General features: G+C 40.0%; 1 protein-coding gene across 1 annotated transcript in view; it reads left to right on the top strand.

Annotated features, from left to right (window-relative positions):
• The window catches only part of LOC122557459, a 170,559-nt gene that overhangs the window by 31,592 nt on the left and 121,297 nt on the right, over positions 1-17,670 (top strand). Inside the window, exons 4-7 of the mRNA XM_043705218.1 lie at positions 1,425-1,490; positions 4,257-4,319; positions 4,558-4,602; positions 14,027-14,089. Of these exons, the coding sequence (XP_043561153.1) occupies positions 1,425-1,490; positions 4,257-4,319; positions 4,558-4,602; positions 14,027-14,089 (237 nt within the window). The remainder of the gene's footprint in view (positions 1-1,424; positions 1,491-4,256; positions 4,320-4,557; positions 4,603-14,026; positions 14,090-17,670) is intronic.

A 17,670-nucleotide genomic window follows, 5' to 3' on the forward strand; every position in this document is an offset into this window, starting at 1 on the left:
AGTGACCTTACTACGGCAGGTAAAGATATTGCCCCAAGTACAGAATCCAATTAAAGAAAGGAATTAAGACAAATGAACTTCAATCAGATTACAAAATGAATAATCTCAAAAAAACCAACCATTCAGTTACCAATTTAGCGACCAGTCTGTCGATATATTTTCTTAACTTTTCCGTTATGCTCTCCTTTTATTTCTATCCTTGTTTATGGGTGTTGCAATACTAATTCTTTCTATGTTTAGTAATTAATTTATTCATTCATGTTAATTCAAGAAAATCTGGTTAAATTTGCTCCTTTTCAAATATAAGGTCATTGAGTATGGGAGAAAGGTATGCATAAGGGAACAAAGGGATCCTTTTCAAATTAAGCTTGTTGCAATCAACCAAAGGTGTCGATGAACAAAAACAGAGAGCCAGTTCATCTGTCACACCTAGGAGCCTAATAGTTGGGATATCCATCTGAAACCATAAATGAATTGGAGATTCTTGTTGTGGTTTAGTCATTAACAAATTGGGGCTTTTGCTGCAATTTGAACTTACAGGCAATTCAAAATAAATTAAAGTGGATAAATTGTCACTTTAAAACTAATTTCAACTTATATAAAGTATGGTGTATTTATATAAAGTATGCTTGGTTGGTTAATATGTAAAATAATACCTTTCACTGAATCTCAGTGTATGTGAGAATAATAAAACAAATCAAAGGAAAAAAAATGCAATCAAACGTTGTCAAGACGTAGAAAGCAGTACCTGACAGTTTGGTGTTTGCAGATTCAATAATGACTTTCAAATGGGTAGTACATAATTATTGACCTGACGAGAAAAGTTTCTACAGGAGAAAGACAGAGGAGTGGGACCAGCTGAGTTGCCCTTGTATGGATGAACTGAAAATGTGTTGCTGGAAAAGCGCAGCAGGTCAGGCAGCATCCAGGGAACAGGAGAATCGACGTTTCGGGCATAAGCCCTTCTTTCCTCATTCCTGAAGGAGGGCTTATGCCCGAAACGTCGATTCTCCTGTTCCCTGGATGCTGCCTGACCTGCTGCACTTTTCCAGCAACACATTTTCAGCTCTGATCTCCAGCATCTGCAGACCTCACTTTCTCCTTGTATGGATGAGTTTGGACACAAAAAGCAAAATGGGTTCCTTCTCTATCATACTTTTTCTATAATTCCATTAATAGCAGTCATGGTCTTTCATTGATGACCACAATATCTGACCCATTCCTTGTAAGCCTGTGCCATCGTGCCACTTGGAAGCGTTGCTGGTAAAGGTTGATCCTTTAAAAATTATTTTTTTTTATTGATACAATCACATTTAAAAGCATTTTATTGCAATTTGAAACCAACAAAGAAATTGAAATTTATAATAGATAATAGTAACAGCTGATGATTTTGATAACCAAGAAATCTTTTTATGCCCATGCAGAAGTACACGTTGATATACAACCTATAAGAAAAATTGTTGAGAGAAAGCCAACAAATCCAGCACTAGGTAAATATTCAGCTCAGCATCATTGAGTTTGCCAATTAAGTATAAATTACAGATCTTCTGTGATGGAGCATGACTTGTGTGAAACAAGTTGAGAAACAAGAGGGAATAATTGGACCCAGATGAAGACGGGATTGGGTAAGTGGAAGTGAAATGGAGGAGTAAGAGAGAAGATAAAGAAAAGGAGAATAAAAGGGAAATTGGGGAGACAAGACAGCACTTGGAGAGGATTTCTGGAAGATGTGATGAAGAACACAGGAGATTCAGTGGTGAAATAAAGGAATTATAGAAGTTCGGCAAGACTTTTATACAGTGATGACAGGGACACTTTGATGACCCAACTGTTGATAGCATTAGTTAGTTCCAGAATAAAGGATCAGCAAGGGGATGTATTTCTTAAATATGTTCAGGAGAATTATCTTGACCAGTATATTCTCAGCCCAACTAGAAAAGGGGCATTTTTGAATCAGGTGCTGGGGAAAGGATGAGGGGAAGGTGTGATGGGGCAAAGAAATCAAGTATTTGTCAGGGAATACTTGGGTAAGAGTGATCATGAGGTAATAGAGAAATGCAAGAAACAATCCAAAGCAATACTTCTAAAATGGAAGAGATCTAACTTCAGTGGATTGACAGCAGATCTAACCAGATGGATTAGAACCCATAATTAACTCCAAAATATTAGAAAACTGAATTATCTTTAAGGGTAAAATGTTTCAAGGATAGGCTGGTTAATTCCAGGTAGGGGCACCAAAGCCACTTTTCTGGAAAGGAAAACAGCAGATATAAAATATGATGAAAGAAAAAGAGGGTGTACAATGTATGCCAGTTAAATTCTTCAAGTGAAAGCAATAAGCTGAGACAAAAATAAGATTGGGAAATAGGGAACATGAGAGTAGAATGGCACATAACAATATAAAAGGGAATGTAACTATCTGCTAGCACATGAATAGAAGCAGTTAATCTTCAAGTTGCCACAGTCATACCAGACCATAAGACTGCACCCTCATCACATTTCAGACAAGGAGAGAGGTTGAGAAAGAGAATCCTTCATGGTAACCTCAGCTGGTGTGGGGTTGAATCCACGTTGTTGGCATTATACTGCTTTGCAAACCAAGCATCTAGCCAACAGAGCAAAACCAACTCCAAATAGAGGGTAGTAAGAGGTAGTGAAGGGCTGTTAAAATATGAAATATGCTTATGGGTACAGTCCAAGTCTAGAATACTTCATGAGTATTTTGTATCAATGTTTACGAAGGAAAAGGATGCTGACAAAATATCAGTGGAAGTGGAGGTGATAGAGGTAATGAAGAGGTGAAAATTGAGAAGTGAAAAATACTGGAAAAGCTGGTGTCCTAAGAATGGATATGTTACTTTATCCAGTTTCATATTGCGGCTGTACAGGCCATTGGTTAGGCCACTTTTTGAATATTGCATGCAATTCTGGTCTCCTTCCTATTGGAAGGATGTTGTGAAACTTGAAAGGTTCAGAAAAGATTTACAAGGATGTTGCCAGGGTTGGAACGTTTGTGCTATAGGGAGAGGCTGAACAGGCAGGGGCTGTTTTCCCTGGAGCGTTCGAGGCTGAGGGGTGACCTTATAGAGGTTTATAATATCATGAGGGGCATGGATAGGATAAATTGACAAGGTCTTTTCCCTGGGGTGGGGGAGTCCAGAACTAGAGGGCATAGGGTGAATGGGGAAAGATATAAAAGGCAGCTAAGGGGCAACATTTTCATGCAAAGCGTGGTACGTGTATGGAATGAGCTGCCAGAGGAAGTGGTGGAGGCTGGTACAATTACAGCATTTAAAAGGCATCTGGATGGGTATATGAATAGGAAGGGTTTAGAGGGATATGGGTAACATGCCGGCAAATTGAACTCGATTAGGTTAAGGTATCTGGTCAGCATGGACAATTTGGAATGAGGGATCTGTTTCTGTGCTGTACATCTCTGTGACTCCAAAGGAAACAGGAGGAGACACAGCAGAAGGAGAGAAAATCATTATTTTCCAAGCTTGGCTGGTTGTAGGGAAGGTTTCAGTGTACAAACAAATATGTATTTCTAGCTAACATATGCCTGTATGATCAATATCAGTTGTGTGTAATGTTTTAGAAGTAATAATGATGGAAAAATAAATAAGCACGTGGACAGTTTGAATCATTGGAGAAAAGCCAGTATAGATTAGTGAAAGGCAGACTGTATTTGACAAATTTCATTTTCTTGCTAACAGAGAAAGTTGATGAAGGGAGTCAGATGGGCAGAGTGTGCATCTGTCATATCATATGGTTCAGTCAGTATCATTCTTATTCAATCACTTTTCTATCGAGGTTTATTAATTACAACTTGGTGTGACCATTTAAGAGTGAAGCTCAGAGACAAACACATTTCTGTGGGTCTGGAGTCACAAGTGAGCCGGACCAAGTAAAACCAGCATATTTCTATATTAAAGGGGATTTGTTAACTTAATGAGTTTTTATAATAATCCACTCATTTCATGGTCATGATTGCTGGTACCAACCCTGTTTTCCAGATTTATTAATTCAATTGAATTTAAATTCTCAGCTGTTATATTGAGTTTCGAGTATTAGTCTATGTGTATGAATTATAGTTTGTGATTAACTACTGTAATCTTATTCTATTGATTCCACCTGACTTGTAGAGTTTCAATGCGATGTCAGATGGAAAATTGCAGCCACATGTTTATAATTTATAATAAATTAGCACCACCAAAGATTATTTTGTGAATAATTCTTTTGTTATCTTAAAATAGAAATATTCGTTGAAACCCCTAAAACAATTGTTTTTGAGGAGAAGCCAACAAAAGCAGTAAAAGGTAAACATTCTGTTCAGAATTATTGGGTCTACTAATTAATTAGAAATTGCAGATTTACTGTGGATTGAAGGAAATGTGTAAGAAGAAAAACAGAATAATGGGACCAAATGGCACAAGAGAAGGAGGTTTGATGCAGTTTAAGATGGAAAGTTGCAACTCGCAGAATAGACGTACTTTGTAATGTATTACATCAGCAGCTGACTGTTTTTAACAAGTTCCTTGTGTACTGTTCCTGCAGTTAAACACCCTGTGAAAGAAGTGATTATGAAGAAACCAGTAACAGGTAAACAACCAATTTGAGTGGTTTTGCATTGAGGTGTTTAATTAAATGTAATTTACAGATAACCTGTGATAGATGAATCAAAATAAAAAGACAAGGGAACAGTTGCCTCTTCTGAAGAAAGGAGCATGGAAACACAAATCGGAGAGTAGAGGGAGAGATGGAAAAGGATGGTAGGGGAGAAAAAAAGACCTCAGAAAGTATAGAAAGAGGAACATTAATAGAGAAGGGGAACAGGAAAGGTTGGTGAAATGGAAGTAGAAGGAGCATGGGATGGGTGGAGAGAAGCAAGCAGAAAATCTTCTGAGGTTTGACAACCAGTTCTTCATCCAGAGACATGGAATGGGACCAGATTTGCACCCAATATGCCAACATTTTCATGCATAAGTTCGAACGTGACTTCTTTGTTGCACAGGACCTCCAACCAGCACTATACGCCAGATATATTAACAACATTTTCTTCCTCTGGACCCATGGTGAGGAGTCACTGAAATAACTAGACAGTGGTGTCAACAAGTTTCATCCACCATCAAACTTACTATGGACTACTCTCCAGTATCTGTCTCATTCTTGGACACGTGCATCTCCATCAAGACAGGCACCTCAACACCTCACTCTACCGCAAACCCACAGATAACCTCATGATACTACACTTCTCTAGCTTCCACCCGAAACATATTAAAACAGCCATCCCATACGGACAAATCCTACGCATAAGCAGGATCTGTTCGGATGAAGCCTCAGGTGTTTCCACTGTGGTAAAGTCACAGTGCTGGTTGTTAAAGAAAGGCATTTGGGAAAAGATTGGGAAAAGAAGCTAAGCCAGTGGCATTAGTGAAGGTAATAGAGGAGACAAGAAGAGTCAAGGAGCTGCAGGAGTGCATGGCCTGGGCAGGGGCTGGGTATGGAATTAGTACCTGATTTCTACAAAGAATCTGGCTCTGTGGGTAATGTTTACTCTAAAAGAACAGGGGGAGAAGGACAAGAACATATAATTTGAAATACAGGATCTAACCGGTCACTGATAGTAAGAGATGAGCAAATATGTACTCTTTCTGATCTGTTACCCGAGAGTGTGTTAATTTGTGTGATGGATGGACAGAAATTTAGTGTTCCCCTATGTAAAATCGGGTTGGAGTGCCAACTCAAAACTGGGGAAGTTACAGTGGGAGTGATTGACAGATGGTCAGTTCCAGGAATTCAGTTTGTTTTTGGGAGTGATTTGGCAGGATCCAAGGTGGGAGTGACATCTCTTGTTGTGGAGAAGCCCAAGGAAGATCAAGAAACTGAGGAGTTAAAACAGAAATATCCTGGTATTGTCCCAGACTGTGTGATAACCAGATCCCACTATCGTAAGTCATAGCACAAAGCAAAAAATGCAGAGAAAGATGAAGCAGTTGAGGTTCCGTTAGCGGACACGCTGTTTGATGTAATGGTGCAGGAAAAACCTGAACAGGCAGAGGGTCAGACAGAAGTGTTTACTCCTGAACAGCTAAGGGACTTGCAACAGCAAGACAAGATATATGTGGATGTATACTCTGAAAAGGAGGCAGAGATTGTTCCAGAGAGTTATTATCTGAAAGATAGAATCCTAAGGCAGGAATGGAGATCACAGCAAGTTAGTACAGAGGAAAAATGAGCTGAAGTGTACCAGATTATGTTACCGGTAGCATACAGACAGGAGGTGTTACGAGTAGCATATCAACAACCTGTAAGACGTCACCTAGCGGTACGAAAGATTCAGTGTAAGGTATAAAAACATTTTTATTGGTCTGGAATGCACAAGGATATGGTTAACTTTTGCCAAATGGTAGGTAAGCCACAGGCGGTAATAAAACTAGCACCTTTGTTGCCATTCCCGCATTTGAAGAGCCTTTCACATGGGTTATAATTGATTCTAGATGTAGGTTTGCTCACTGAGTTGGAAGGTTCATTTCCAAACATTTCGTCACCCTACTAGATAACATATTCAGTGGATCACAGGCGAAGCACTGTACATGATTCCTGCTTTCTACTTACATATTTGGGCTTCTTTGGGTTGGTGATGTCATTTTCTGTGGTGATGTCATTTCCTGTTCTTTTTCTCAGGGGGTGGTAGATGGGATCTAACTCGATGTGTTTGTTGATAGAGTTATGGTTGGAATGACATGCTTCTAGGAATTCTCATTCGTGTCGCTAAGATGGATGTGGTGTCCCAGTCGAAGTGGTGTCCTTCCTTATCTGTATGTAAGGATACTAGTGAGAGAGGGTCAAGTCTTTTTGTGGTACTTGATGTTCATGTATCCTGGTGGCTAGTTTTCTGCCTGTTTGTCCAATGTAGTGTTTGTTACAGTTCTTGCATGGTATTTTGTAAATGACATTAGTTTTTCTCATTGTCTGCATAGGGTCCTTCAAGTTCATTAGCTGCTGTTTTAGTGTGTTGGTGGGTTTGTGGGCTACCATGATGCCAAGGGGTCTGAGTACTCTGGCACTGATGTCTGTGATGTCTTTGATGTAGGGGAGAGTAGTTAGGGTTTCTGGTCGTGTTTTGTCTGCTTGTTTGGGTTTGTTGCTGAGAAATCGGCAGACTGTGTTCATTGGGTACCCATTCTTTTTGAATACACAGTATAGGTGATTTTTCCACTGCTCTGCGTAGATCTTCTACAGAGATGCTACGTGGATGCCACCTTTGTCATCACTAAATGAAACAAATTAGAGGAAACCTTCAAGACCATCAATAATACCCTCATTGGCATAAAAATTCACTAAAGAGGAGGAAAACAACAACAAATTGCCATTCCTAGATGTCACAGTAGAGCGAACAGTCAACGGGCAACTTCAAACTAGCATCTACAGGAAAGCAACACCTACGGACCAAATACCGAACTACAGAAGCAATCATCCCAACATCCATGAACGAAGCTGCATCAGAACATTATTTCAACAAGCCAACACACACTGCAGCACAGAGGATCTACACAGAGCAGTGGAAAAATCACTGATACAGTGTATTCAAAAAGAACGATTACCCAATGAACACAGTCCGCCGATTTCTCAGCAACAAACCCAAACAAGCAGACAAAACACGTCCATAAACCCTAACTACTCTCCTCTACATCAAAGACATCTTGGAAGTGACTGCCAGACTACTCAGACCTCTTGGCATCATGGTAGCCCACAAACCCACCAAAATACTAAAACAGCAACTAGTGAACTTGAAGGACACGATACAGACAATGAGCAAAACTAATGTCATTTACAAAATACCGTGCAAGGACTGTAACAAACACTACATTGGACAAATAGGCAGAAAACTAGCCACCAGGATACATGAACATCAACTAGCCACAAAACGACATGACCCTCTCACTAGTATCCTGACATACGGATGAGGGAGGACACCACTTCAACTGGGACAACACATCCATCTTAGGATAAGCCAAACAGATACACGCACATCAGTAACCACGCATTAAGTCTAACTTGGTGATGTAACTGACTTGTCTGACTCTCTCAATACAGTCCTCCAATCTAGCAATTGGATAAGAGTCTGATTTTGTAACAATGTTGACCTTCCGATAATCCACACAGAATCATTGAGTCCTGTTGCATTTGGGAGCAAAGACGATCGTTGAACTCCACTCGCTCTGGCGAATTCCTAGAAGCATGTCATTCCAACCGGAACTCTATCAACAAACACATCGAGTTCGACCCCATCTACCACCTCCTGAGAAAAAGAACAGGAAATGACATCACCAACCCAAAGAAGCCCAAACATATAAATATAAAGCAGGAATCATGCACAGTGCTTCGCCTGAGGCCCACTGAAGATGTTAACTAGTAGGGCGACGAAACGTCTGGAAATGAACCTTCCAACTCAGCGAGCAAATCTACATCCAACAACCTCAACCTGAGGTACAAATCTCAAAACTCATTATAATTGATTGCATAGGTCCCCTCCCGAGAACTAAAAGTGGGAACTAGTACTTGTTAGCCATAATGGATGTGTCTACTAGATTTCCGGAGGCAATTCCATTACGGAGTATCAAGGCAAAGATGGTAACAGAGGAGTTAGCAGCTTCTTTCACACGGTATGGGCTACCCAAAGAGATTCAGTCAGACCAAGGGTCAAATTTTACTGCTAGGCTGTTTAAGGAGGTTATTGATAGCTTAGGCATACAACACTTTAAATCCAGTATGTATCATCCTGAATCCCAGGAAGCTTTAGAAAGGTGACATCAGACCTTGAAGACTATGTTGAGAGCATACTGTCAGGACTACCCGAATGATTTGGATAAAGGTGTCCCATTCAAATTGTTTGCCATTAGAGCTGCCCCAAACGAATCTACTCAGTTCACTCCCTTCGAGTTAATATTTGGGCATGAAGTGAAAGGCCATTTGAAATTAATTAAAGAAAAATTTACAGGACCAAATTCAGAGATCTCACACATAGATTATGTATCGGAGGTGAGGGAGAGACTAAAGCGAGTTGATGAGTTAGCTAAATAATACCTAAAGAGGGCACAGTGTAGAATGAAACAGGTGGCAGATAAAAGCTCTGGACTCGGACATTTTCCTGAGGGGATGATGTGTTAGTACTGTTATTAGTGATAGGAGTTTCCTTCAAAGCGAGGTTTAGTGGTCCCTGTCAACTTGAGAAATAGTTGAGTCGGATGAACTATCGAGTAAAGATGCCAGATAGGAAAAAAAAAGGTATTGAGTATGTCATGTGAACATGTTGAAACTGTATCATACTAGAGAGAAAGAACTGGAGAAACAGGTGTTAGTTAATGCTCCACAGAGTGAGAAATCAAATTCAGATGATGTGGATTTTGATGTGTCTCAAAGTAGATTAAAAAATGAAGAAGTCCTTGAGGAGTGGGATAGGTTAGTAAGCTATCTGTCTCAGGAGTATAGAAGGGAATTGAAAGACTGTTACTGCAGTACAAGGCCATATGTAAGAATCAGATAGGGAGGACTAATGTTATTGTACATGAATTAGAAGTAGGGAATACCACTCTGATAAAACAATACCCCTATCGGCTTAATCCTCTCAAAGCCAGCCAGGTCCATGCTCGAAGCCATGCTTGACAAGGACATCATCGATCCAAGCCAGAGCAAGTGGAGTTCGCAGATCGTCTTTGTTCCCAAATGGGACAGAACTCAACGGTTCTGTGTGGATTATCGGAAGGTCAATGCTGTTACAAAATCAGACTCATATCCAATTCATAGATTGGAGGACTGTATCAAGAGAGTTGGACAAGCCAGTTACATCACCAAGTTAGACTTAATGCGTTGTTACTGGCATGTACCTTTATCAGTGTCAGCGAAAGAAATTTCTGCAAATGGGCTGTATCAGTTTAAAGTGATGCCCTTTGGAATGAAGAACGTACCTGCCACATTCCAAAGACTCGTGAACAGAGTTGTGGCTGGGTTAACAAACTGAGCAGTCTATTTCGACGACATAGTGATCTTTAGTAAGTCATCGAAAGATCACATGGTACAGTTGGCAGAGCTCTTTGAATGACTACGAGAAGCAAAACTGGTAATAAACTTAAATAAAACTGAATTTGTGAAAGCAGGGTGATGTTCTTTGGACATAACATCCGTCATGGAAGGTTGACCCCACAGAATGGAAAGACAAATGCCATCAAGGTATTTCCACAACCTACCTCAAAGAAAGAGGTGCTTTGATTCTTCGGACTCAGCAGTTTCTGTCGGAAGTTTGTTCCAAACTTAGCAGTGTAGTGGCACCGTTAACTGATTTGCTGAAGAAGAACACAAAGTTTTGGTGGACAGAACCATACCAGAAGGCATTCGACCATTTGAAAGCAATATTAACCATCAGTTTTAGCTACACCAAACTTTTCAAAATCTTTTAAAGTCACCATCGATGTTAATGACATAAGAGTTGGAGCTGTACTCCTACAGAACAATGAGGATGGGATTGAATGACCAGCTGGTTACTTTTTGAAGAAGCTCAACATCCACCAGAGGAAATACTCCACAATTGAAAAGGATCCATTGAGCTTGGTACTGGCCTTACAGCAGTTTAGTGTGTGTGTCATGAACAATATGTCAGAGACAGTTGTGTACATGGATCACAAACTGCTTACATTCTTAGAATGCTTTAAAGACAAGAATATGAGACTATTTTGCTGGAGTCTTATGTTCCAGACTTTTAATTTAAAAATCATACATGTTGCGGATCAAAAGAATGTTGGGTTATCGCAGATTTAACTGAAACAATTTCAATGAGAGTTGTATTTATTTAATTTTTATATATATTTATATATATATATATACACACACAAGAAGAAGTTAAGGTGAATGCATATTAAAGTTATCTGTATGTTAGGATAATATGTTTAAAAAGTAGAAAAAAATGAAACCATCTTTTCGTTATGATGGTTCATGTTTTCTTAAGAGGGAGGTGTTATGAAGACCTGGGTGTACTGTACCTTTAAGAGAGTTAAAACTAGCAGTGACAGCACCAAGTGTTCTCAATAAGACACAACGCAACATGTGGTCCAGCTACTGGTGTAGCTAGGCTAGCTGGTTGCCTGGAAACAAAAACAGATTCGAATTAGGTCAATCAATTTAAATTATACACCCCCCAAAAAAAAACTCAAATCCAGTTCGAATTTAGTATATTGTCAATCTTAAAAGCCAATGACACAATCTGATGCTTTAGGGAATAAGACTGGGGAAATTTGAACAGTTGGGAGGGAAACTGCCAAGCCAACAACACCTGCAAACTGCCTAGAGAATACCTCATTTAAAGGTACCTTTATCAATCAGTAAACTGTGAAGCAGAATCCCCAAGAAGAAAAGAAGACCAGAAAACAGAAGAACCGAAAGCTGCCTGGTTTTGAGACAAGAAGTTTTGTTTTGTAAATCTTAATCGGGAGCTTTATCGGGCTAGTTTTATACAAGGGGAGGTAAAAGATAGGTAGGAGTTATAAATAGTTGTTAGTTAATTATTCTCTGCTACACTTTAAGAAATAAAGTTGTTAATTTTTACTTTAAAAAGTTCTTGGTCTCTCAAATTTTCACAGATTACTGCACGGGATAAATCCTTTCTGTGTTGCTGCTTTAAACTAAGCAGGAGTGTTTATCCCGTGTTGTAACAAAAAAGACCTGGATTGTTTGTAAAGTTTATCATCTTTTAGAATGGGCATGTTGGTTTCAGTTCTTTCATATGTAAATCGCAGAACTTTTTAAAAGTTATATTCTTAAGTGAACTTTAACAATAGGTGCCATGTCTGCCCAGATAATGCATTGAAGGTGTAAGGTGCCCTGTGTGATGCTCGCTGTGCCCCAATGATTTTTAGATTCTAATCTAAAAAAGGGATTTACAGAATCTTACATGGATTCATGCAGTTTTTGAGCAAAATAAAATGTAATTCTGCAAGTACAAATTCACCCCACAACCTCAATCGGGACCTTGGGTTCATGTGTCACTACAGGTGACCCCACTATACTACACACACACACACACACTCCTACAGACACACACACTCTCTCTCTCTCTCTCCTATGGACACACACGATCTCCTACAGACCTGTACACTCATGCAGACCCTCTCTCACACACAAGCTCTCTCTCTCATATGCTCACATGCACACACGCACCCCCTCACATATTTATAGCCTTTACACTCACACTCATAGACACACATACACTATCTCACAGATACACATACCCCCCGCACACATACACCCACATGCACACACACACAGACATATAATTTTGTGGGGTGAATTTGTACTTGCAGAATTACATTTTATTTTGCTCAAAAACTGCATGAACCCATGTAAAATTCTGTAAATCCCTTTTTTAGATTAGAATCTAAAAATCATTTTTTAGATGAGAATCAGTCTGAACATTGGGGCACAGACAGTCTTATACAGGGCACCTCACACCATCAATGCATTATCTGGGCCAAAATGGCACCCATTGTGAAAGATCACTTGAGAATATAACTTTAAGAAAGTTCTGGGATTTATATATGAAAGAACTGAAACCATCCTGGCCATTCTAAAAAATGAGAGACTTAACAAATATTCCAGGTCTTTTTCAATATATAATTTCAGTTATATTACACTGTAAACTTTTGCTATAAATCCTGTGTCTTACGATCTTATACTCCACAACCACCTGATGAAGGAGCATCACTCAGAAAGCTAGTGTTTCCAAATAAACCTGTTGGACTATTTCCTGGTGTTGTTTGATTTTTTAACTTTGTACACTCCAGTTCAACACCGGCACCTTCAAATTATGATTGCCATCAACATGTTTTAATGTAAGATTATTTACTGTATCACATCTCTGGACTCCTTTGACTCCTATGACACTGGACTCCTTTGGCTATGAATCCTGTAAGCATGATCTTAACCTCCACAACCACCTGATGAAGGAGCAGTGCTCCAAACTGTAGCGTTTCCAAATAAACCTGTTGGACTATAACCTGGTGTTATGCGATTTTTAACTCTGAGGTTTATGTTAACTTTGCAGGAAAGAATTGTTTTTTGTTTTCCCAGGTAAAAACTTGCTGCTTATTAGGGGGTAGGTGGCAATGGGAACTTATTCTCTACACTGCAGGATGTGTTTCTGCTCAGTAGGGAGCAGGCATCATTTTATACTCTGGGTGAAATATGTGAATGTTCAAAGGAGGGAGTTTGAATGCTCTGAATCCTGTCTTCATATTTAGGGTGGAAGTGGTGAGAGCTCTGTAAACTTTGGTGAGAGGGGTTTCAGATTTGCAGCACCAGTGGGATTTGAAAATTTCAGCCACAGTTTAAGGACACACAGTCAGCGAATTAGGACTGAGATGAGGAGAAGTTTGTTCATTCAGAGAATAGCGAGTCTGGAGAATTTTCTATCACAAAGTGGCTGAGGCTAAAACTATAAACATTTTCAAGATGAATCAGATATTGTTCTGATGGCTGAAGGAATCAAAGGGTATGAGGCAAAAGTGGGATCAGAGCACTAGCATTGTGCCACAAGAACCTTCCTGCCACATGTTACATCCAGTATAGGTAAAAAACAAGGAGTGCAGATGCTGGAAACCAGAGTCTAGATTAGAGTGGCGCTGGAAAGCACAGCAGGTCAGGCAGCATCTGAGGAGCAGGAAAATTGACATTTCAGGCAAAAGCCCTTCATCAAGAATAGAGGTAGGGTGCCTGCAGTGGAGAGATAATATTATGTTTCAAACAGTTTTTCTTGTAAATACTGCCTACAGTGTCACATACCCAATGCTACTTATAATGCAGTTTAATGTTCATTCTCTTGAAACTAGCTTTCCCATTGTCAGAGCTTGACTTAGGAAGTTTAAGTGCAATTTAAGGCAGATGTTTTCCACTTACAAAGCATCTGCAGTCTGTAATACCTTTTGCAATTGCAGATCATTTTGTTAACTGAAGGACTTTTCTAATCTTCTTGCAGAAGCAGTCTCTACAGCCTCTACACTCCCTGGAATGATAGTGATTGAGAAGGAACCAACACCAGGTAAAACATCCTTTTCAAAAGTTTTGACTTCACTAATGGTAAAAATTTGGAGATCTGCTACAATTGTTTGTGCAGCGGCTCAAAGAGAAATGGAGAAACTGTACAGAGGCTCGGAATGATCAGAAGAGAAGATAGACTAATGGGAAAGGGAACTTGGGTTTTGGGAAAGAAGTTGTGAAAAGACATAGGGGAGTGTCAATGGGCAACGGCAGAGCATAGAGGATGGTGAAGGGGTTGTTGATAGAAGGAGATGGTTGGACAATTCCCTTTGGCTTCCTGATGAAGGGGTCCAGCCTGATTTTCCTGCTCCTCGGATGTTGCCTGACCTGCTGTGGTTTTCTAGCAACACACTCTCGACCCCACTTTCTCCTAGTCTCCTTTAGGAAGTTTGGCTGAATTACCTCATGGAGAAACACCCTTGGATAACAGTGCAAAAGAGGATAGCTTAGCACAGGTAATAGGAATATTGAAAAAACAAATTTTTATTTCAATGAGGAATAACCCCTCAGACCCATAGGCCCAATTTATATTTAATTAGCGAGTTGGCGATGAGGAATTTTCACCCTCCCTCACAGCCTTACATATAGGCCAGGCCAGGTAAAGACATCCATCCTAGAAAATATTATTGAAATAGATAGTTTATAAGACCAATCTGGTAGTTTCATGATTTGCTGTGGTGCAATTTGAACTTAAGTCTTCGTATCAGTTGTTAAGTAAGATAACCTTAATGGTACCAATTTCTGGAAGTTAAAATGACTTTTCCAATTGTTATGACAACTTGTCAGCCCAGACCTTAGAATGAAACCAGGCTTGATAGATCATATATTTAGTTTTTGGGATGGTTGTTGTAATGGTCAGTCACAGGTGCATATTCACACAAGGCTACAAAATATTCTTCAACAATAGAACTTAAATTTATTACATTAAAAAACACTATATAAATATTATGCTTAGAAAGGCCTTGTCACAAAAATCAAAACAAAGTTTCAAAACTCAATTCATCACAGACATTCACTCTCCTGTCTCAGCATTTAAACATTTATTTAACTAAGGCTTTTCATTTCTTTTCCTTGAACTAAAAGACAAGTGGAGAAGTGATGTGGCAGCTGGTGCACCCCATTGTGGTTCATAGTGACCACATCTGTAGTAAGTGTTGGTTGCTTGAGGAACTCTGCTCAGAGTTAATAAACTTGAATCTGAGCTTTAAACAATGTGACACATTGGGAAGGGGGAGAGTTACCTGGATGTTGTGTTTCAGGAGGCAGTCACAACCCTTAGATGAACTATCTTGAGTGTGGTCCGTGGTCAGGGTCAGGAGAGTGAGACAGGTAGAGGGACCCAGAAGGTACTACTTAGCCCTTGAACTTACCCTTGAGATCCTTGTTCCTTGTGTGAATGAAAGTGTGGACTGTAGGGAGGATGACCAAACTGACCATAGCACCATAGTACAGGCAGCCATTCAGGAGGGAGAAAAAGGAATATTGTTGTAATCGGAGATAGTGTAGTCAGAGCAATTGACACTGTTCTCTGTGGGCAGAATTGAGAGTTGGGAAAGCTGTGTTGCCTGCCTGGTACCCAGATATCTCATTTGGCTGCAGAGGAACTTAGAGAGAGGTGGGAAAGATGCAGATGTCCATGCACATACCAATGAGAGTTGGGAGTTGTGTATAGACCTCCTAACAGTAGTCAGCATTGTGGAAAAAAATAAATAGATAGAAAAAGGAAAATGGTTCTGCTGAGGGAATATAAGCAGCGAGAGGCTAAATTGAGAAGCAGAACTAAAAAGCAATAATCTTCGGATTACCACATGAGCTGTGAACAAATTGGCACAAGAGGTAAACAAGGAATTCAAAGATTGGTGTCTGAGAAATGGGTTCAAATTTATGGGATATTGGCACTCATACTGGGGAAGGAAAATGCTGTTCTGATGGGACAGGCTCTGTCTGAATCTTGCTGGGACGAGAGTCCTGGCAAATAGCATAATTAGAGCTGTGCGTAGGACTTTAAACTAAGTAGTTGTTTGGGGAGGGGGTAGAGGAGGGGGTAAGGATGTGTTCAGTTACATGGAAAATTATGAAAAAAGTCTAAGTGGGAGAGGTCTCAGTAGAGGTTATTAAAGTTTCCAAGACAAGTAATCGGACAAAGAGTGGAGAGCTAAAGGATCTAACTTCAGGCACAGCAGATAAGGGGACATCAATGAGAAGGGGAGGCAGTCAATGCAAGGCTGAGGGTGTTGTACGTAACTGCACGAGGTAAATGAAACAAGGTAAATAAGCTGTAGCACGGATTGAAATTGACAGGGACAATGTTGTGGTATCACAGAGATGTGGCTGCGACAGGATCAGGGCTAGGAACTAAATATCCAAGGAAGCACATCCTATCAAAAGATGGAAGATGGGAAGAAGAGGCAGAGTTGCCTTTTTAGTAAGAAATGAAATTAAATTGATAGCAATAAGTGATATAGAGTCAGAAGGCATTGAATCTATGGGTAGAGTTGAGGAACTGCAAAGAGAAAAAAATACCCTGAGTTGAGTATAGATGTCTTAGCAGTAGTCAGGATGTGTGGAAGAAAATAAATCAGGAGATAGAAAAAGCATGTAAGAAAGGCATCATTCATAATAATTATGCAGATGGATTTGGAAAATCAGATTGGTAGGGAATCTCAAGAAAAGAAATTTGGGGAATGTCTACAGCCTGTGATATCGCCCATTAAGGAAGAGAAAGTTCTGGATTTGGTGATGTGTAATTGGCCAGACTTGATGAGAGAGCTTAAGGTGAAGGAACCCCTTAAAAGCAGCAACCATCATTTGATAGAATTCACCCTATAGAGTCATAGAGTCACAGAGATGTACAGCATGGAAACAGACCCTTCGGTCCAACTCGTTCATGCCCGACCAAATCTCCTAAATTAATCTAGTCCCATTTGCCAGCATTTGGTCCATGTCCCTCTAAAGCTTTCTTATTAATAGACCCATTCAGATGACTTTTAAATGTTATAATTGTACCAACCTCCAGCACGCCCTCTGCAGCTCATTCCATACACTTGCCACCCTCTGCATGAAAAGGTTGCCCCTTAGGTCCCTTTTAAATTTTTCCCCTCTCACCTTAAACCTATGCCCTCTAGTTTTGGACTTTCCAACCCTAGGCAAAAGACCTTGGCTATTCACTGTATCTAAGCCCCTCATGATTTTATAAACTTCTTTCCGGTCATGCCTCATTCTCCAATGCTCCAGAGAAAACAGCCCCAGCCTATTCATTCTCTTCCTACAGCTCAAACCCTCCAACCCTGGCAATATCCTTGTAAATCTTTTCTGAATGCTTTCAAGTTTCACAACATCCTTCCTACCAGAGTTGCAAACAATATTCCAAAAGTGTCCTTATCAACGTCCTGTACAGCTTCAACATGACCTCCCAACTCCTATACTCAATGCACTGACCAATAAAGGCAAGCATACCAAAAGCCTTATTCACTACCCTGTCTATTTGCAACTCTACTTTCAAGGAACTATGAACCTACATTCCAATGTCTCTTTGTTCAGCAGCACTCCCCAGGACCTTACCATAAAGTGTGTAAGTTCTGC

Source organism: Chiloscyllium plagiosum, chromosome 15 (assembly GCF_004010195.1).
Source record: "Chiloscyllium plagiosum isolate BGI_BamShark_2017 chromosome 15, ASM401019v2, whole genome shotgun sequence".
Classification (NCBI taxonomy): Eukaryota; Metazoa; Chordata; class Chondrichthyes; order Orectolobiformes; family Hemiscylliidae; genus Chiloscyllium; species Chiloscyllium plagiosum.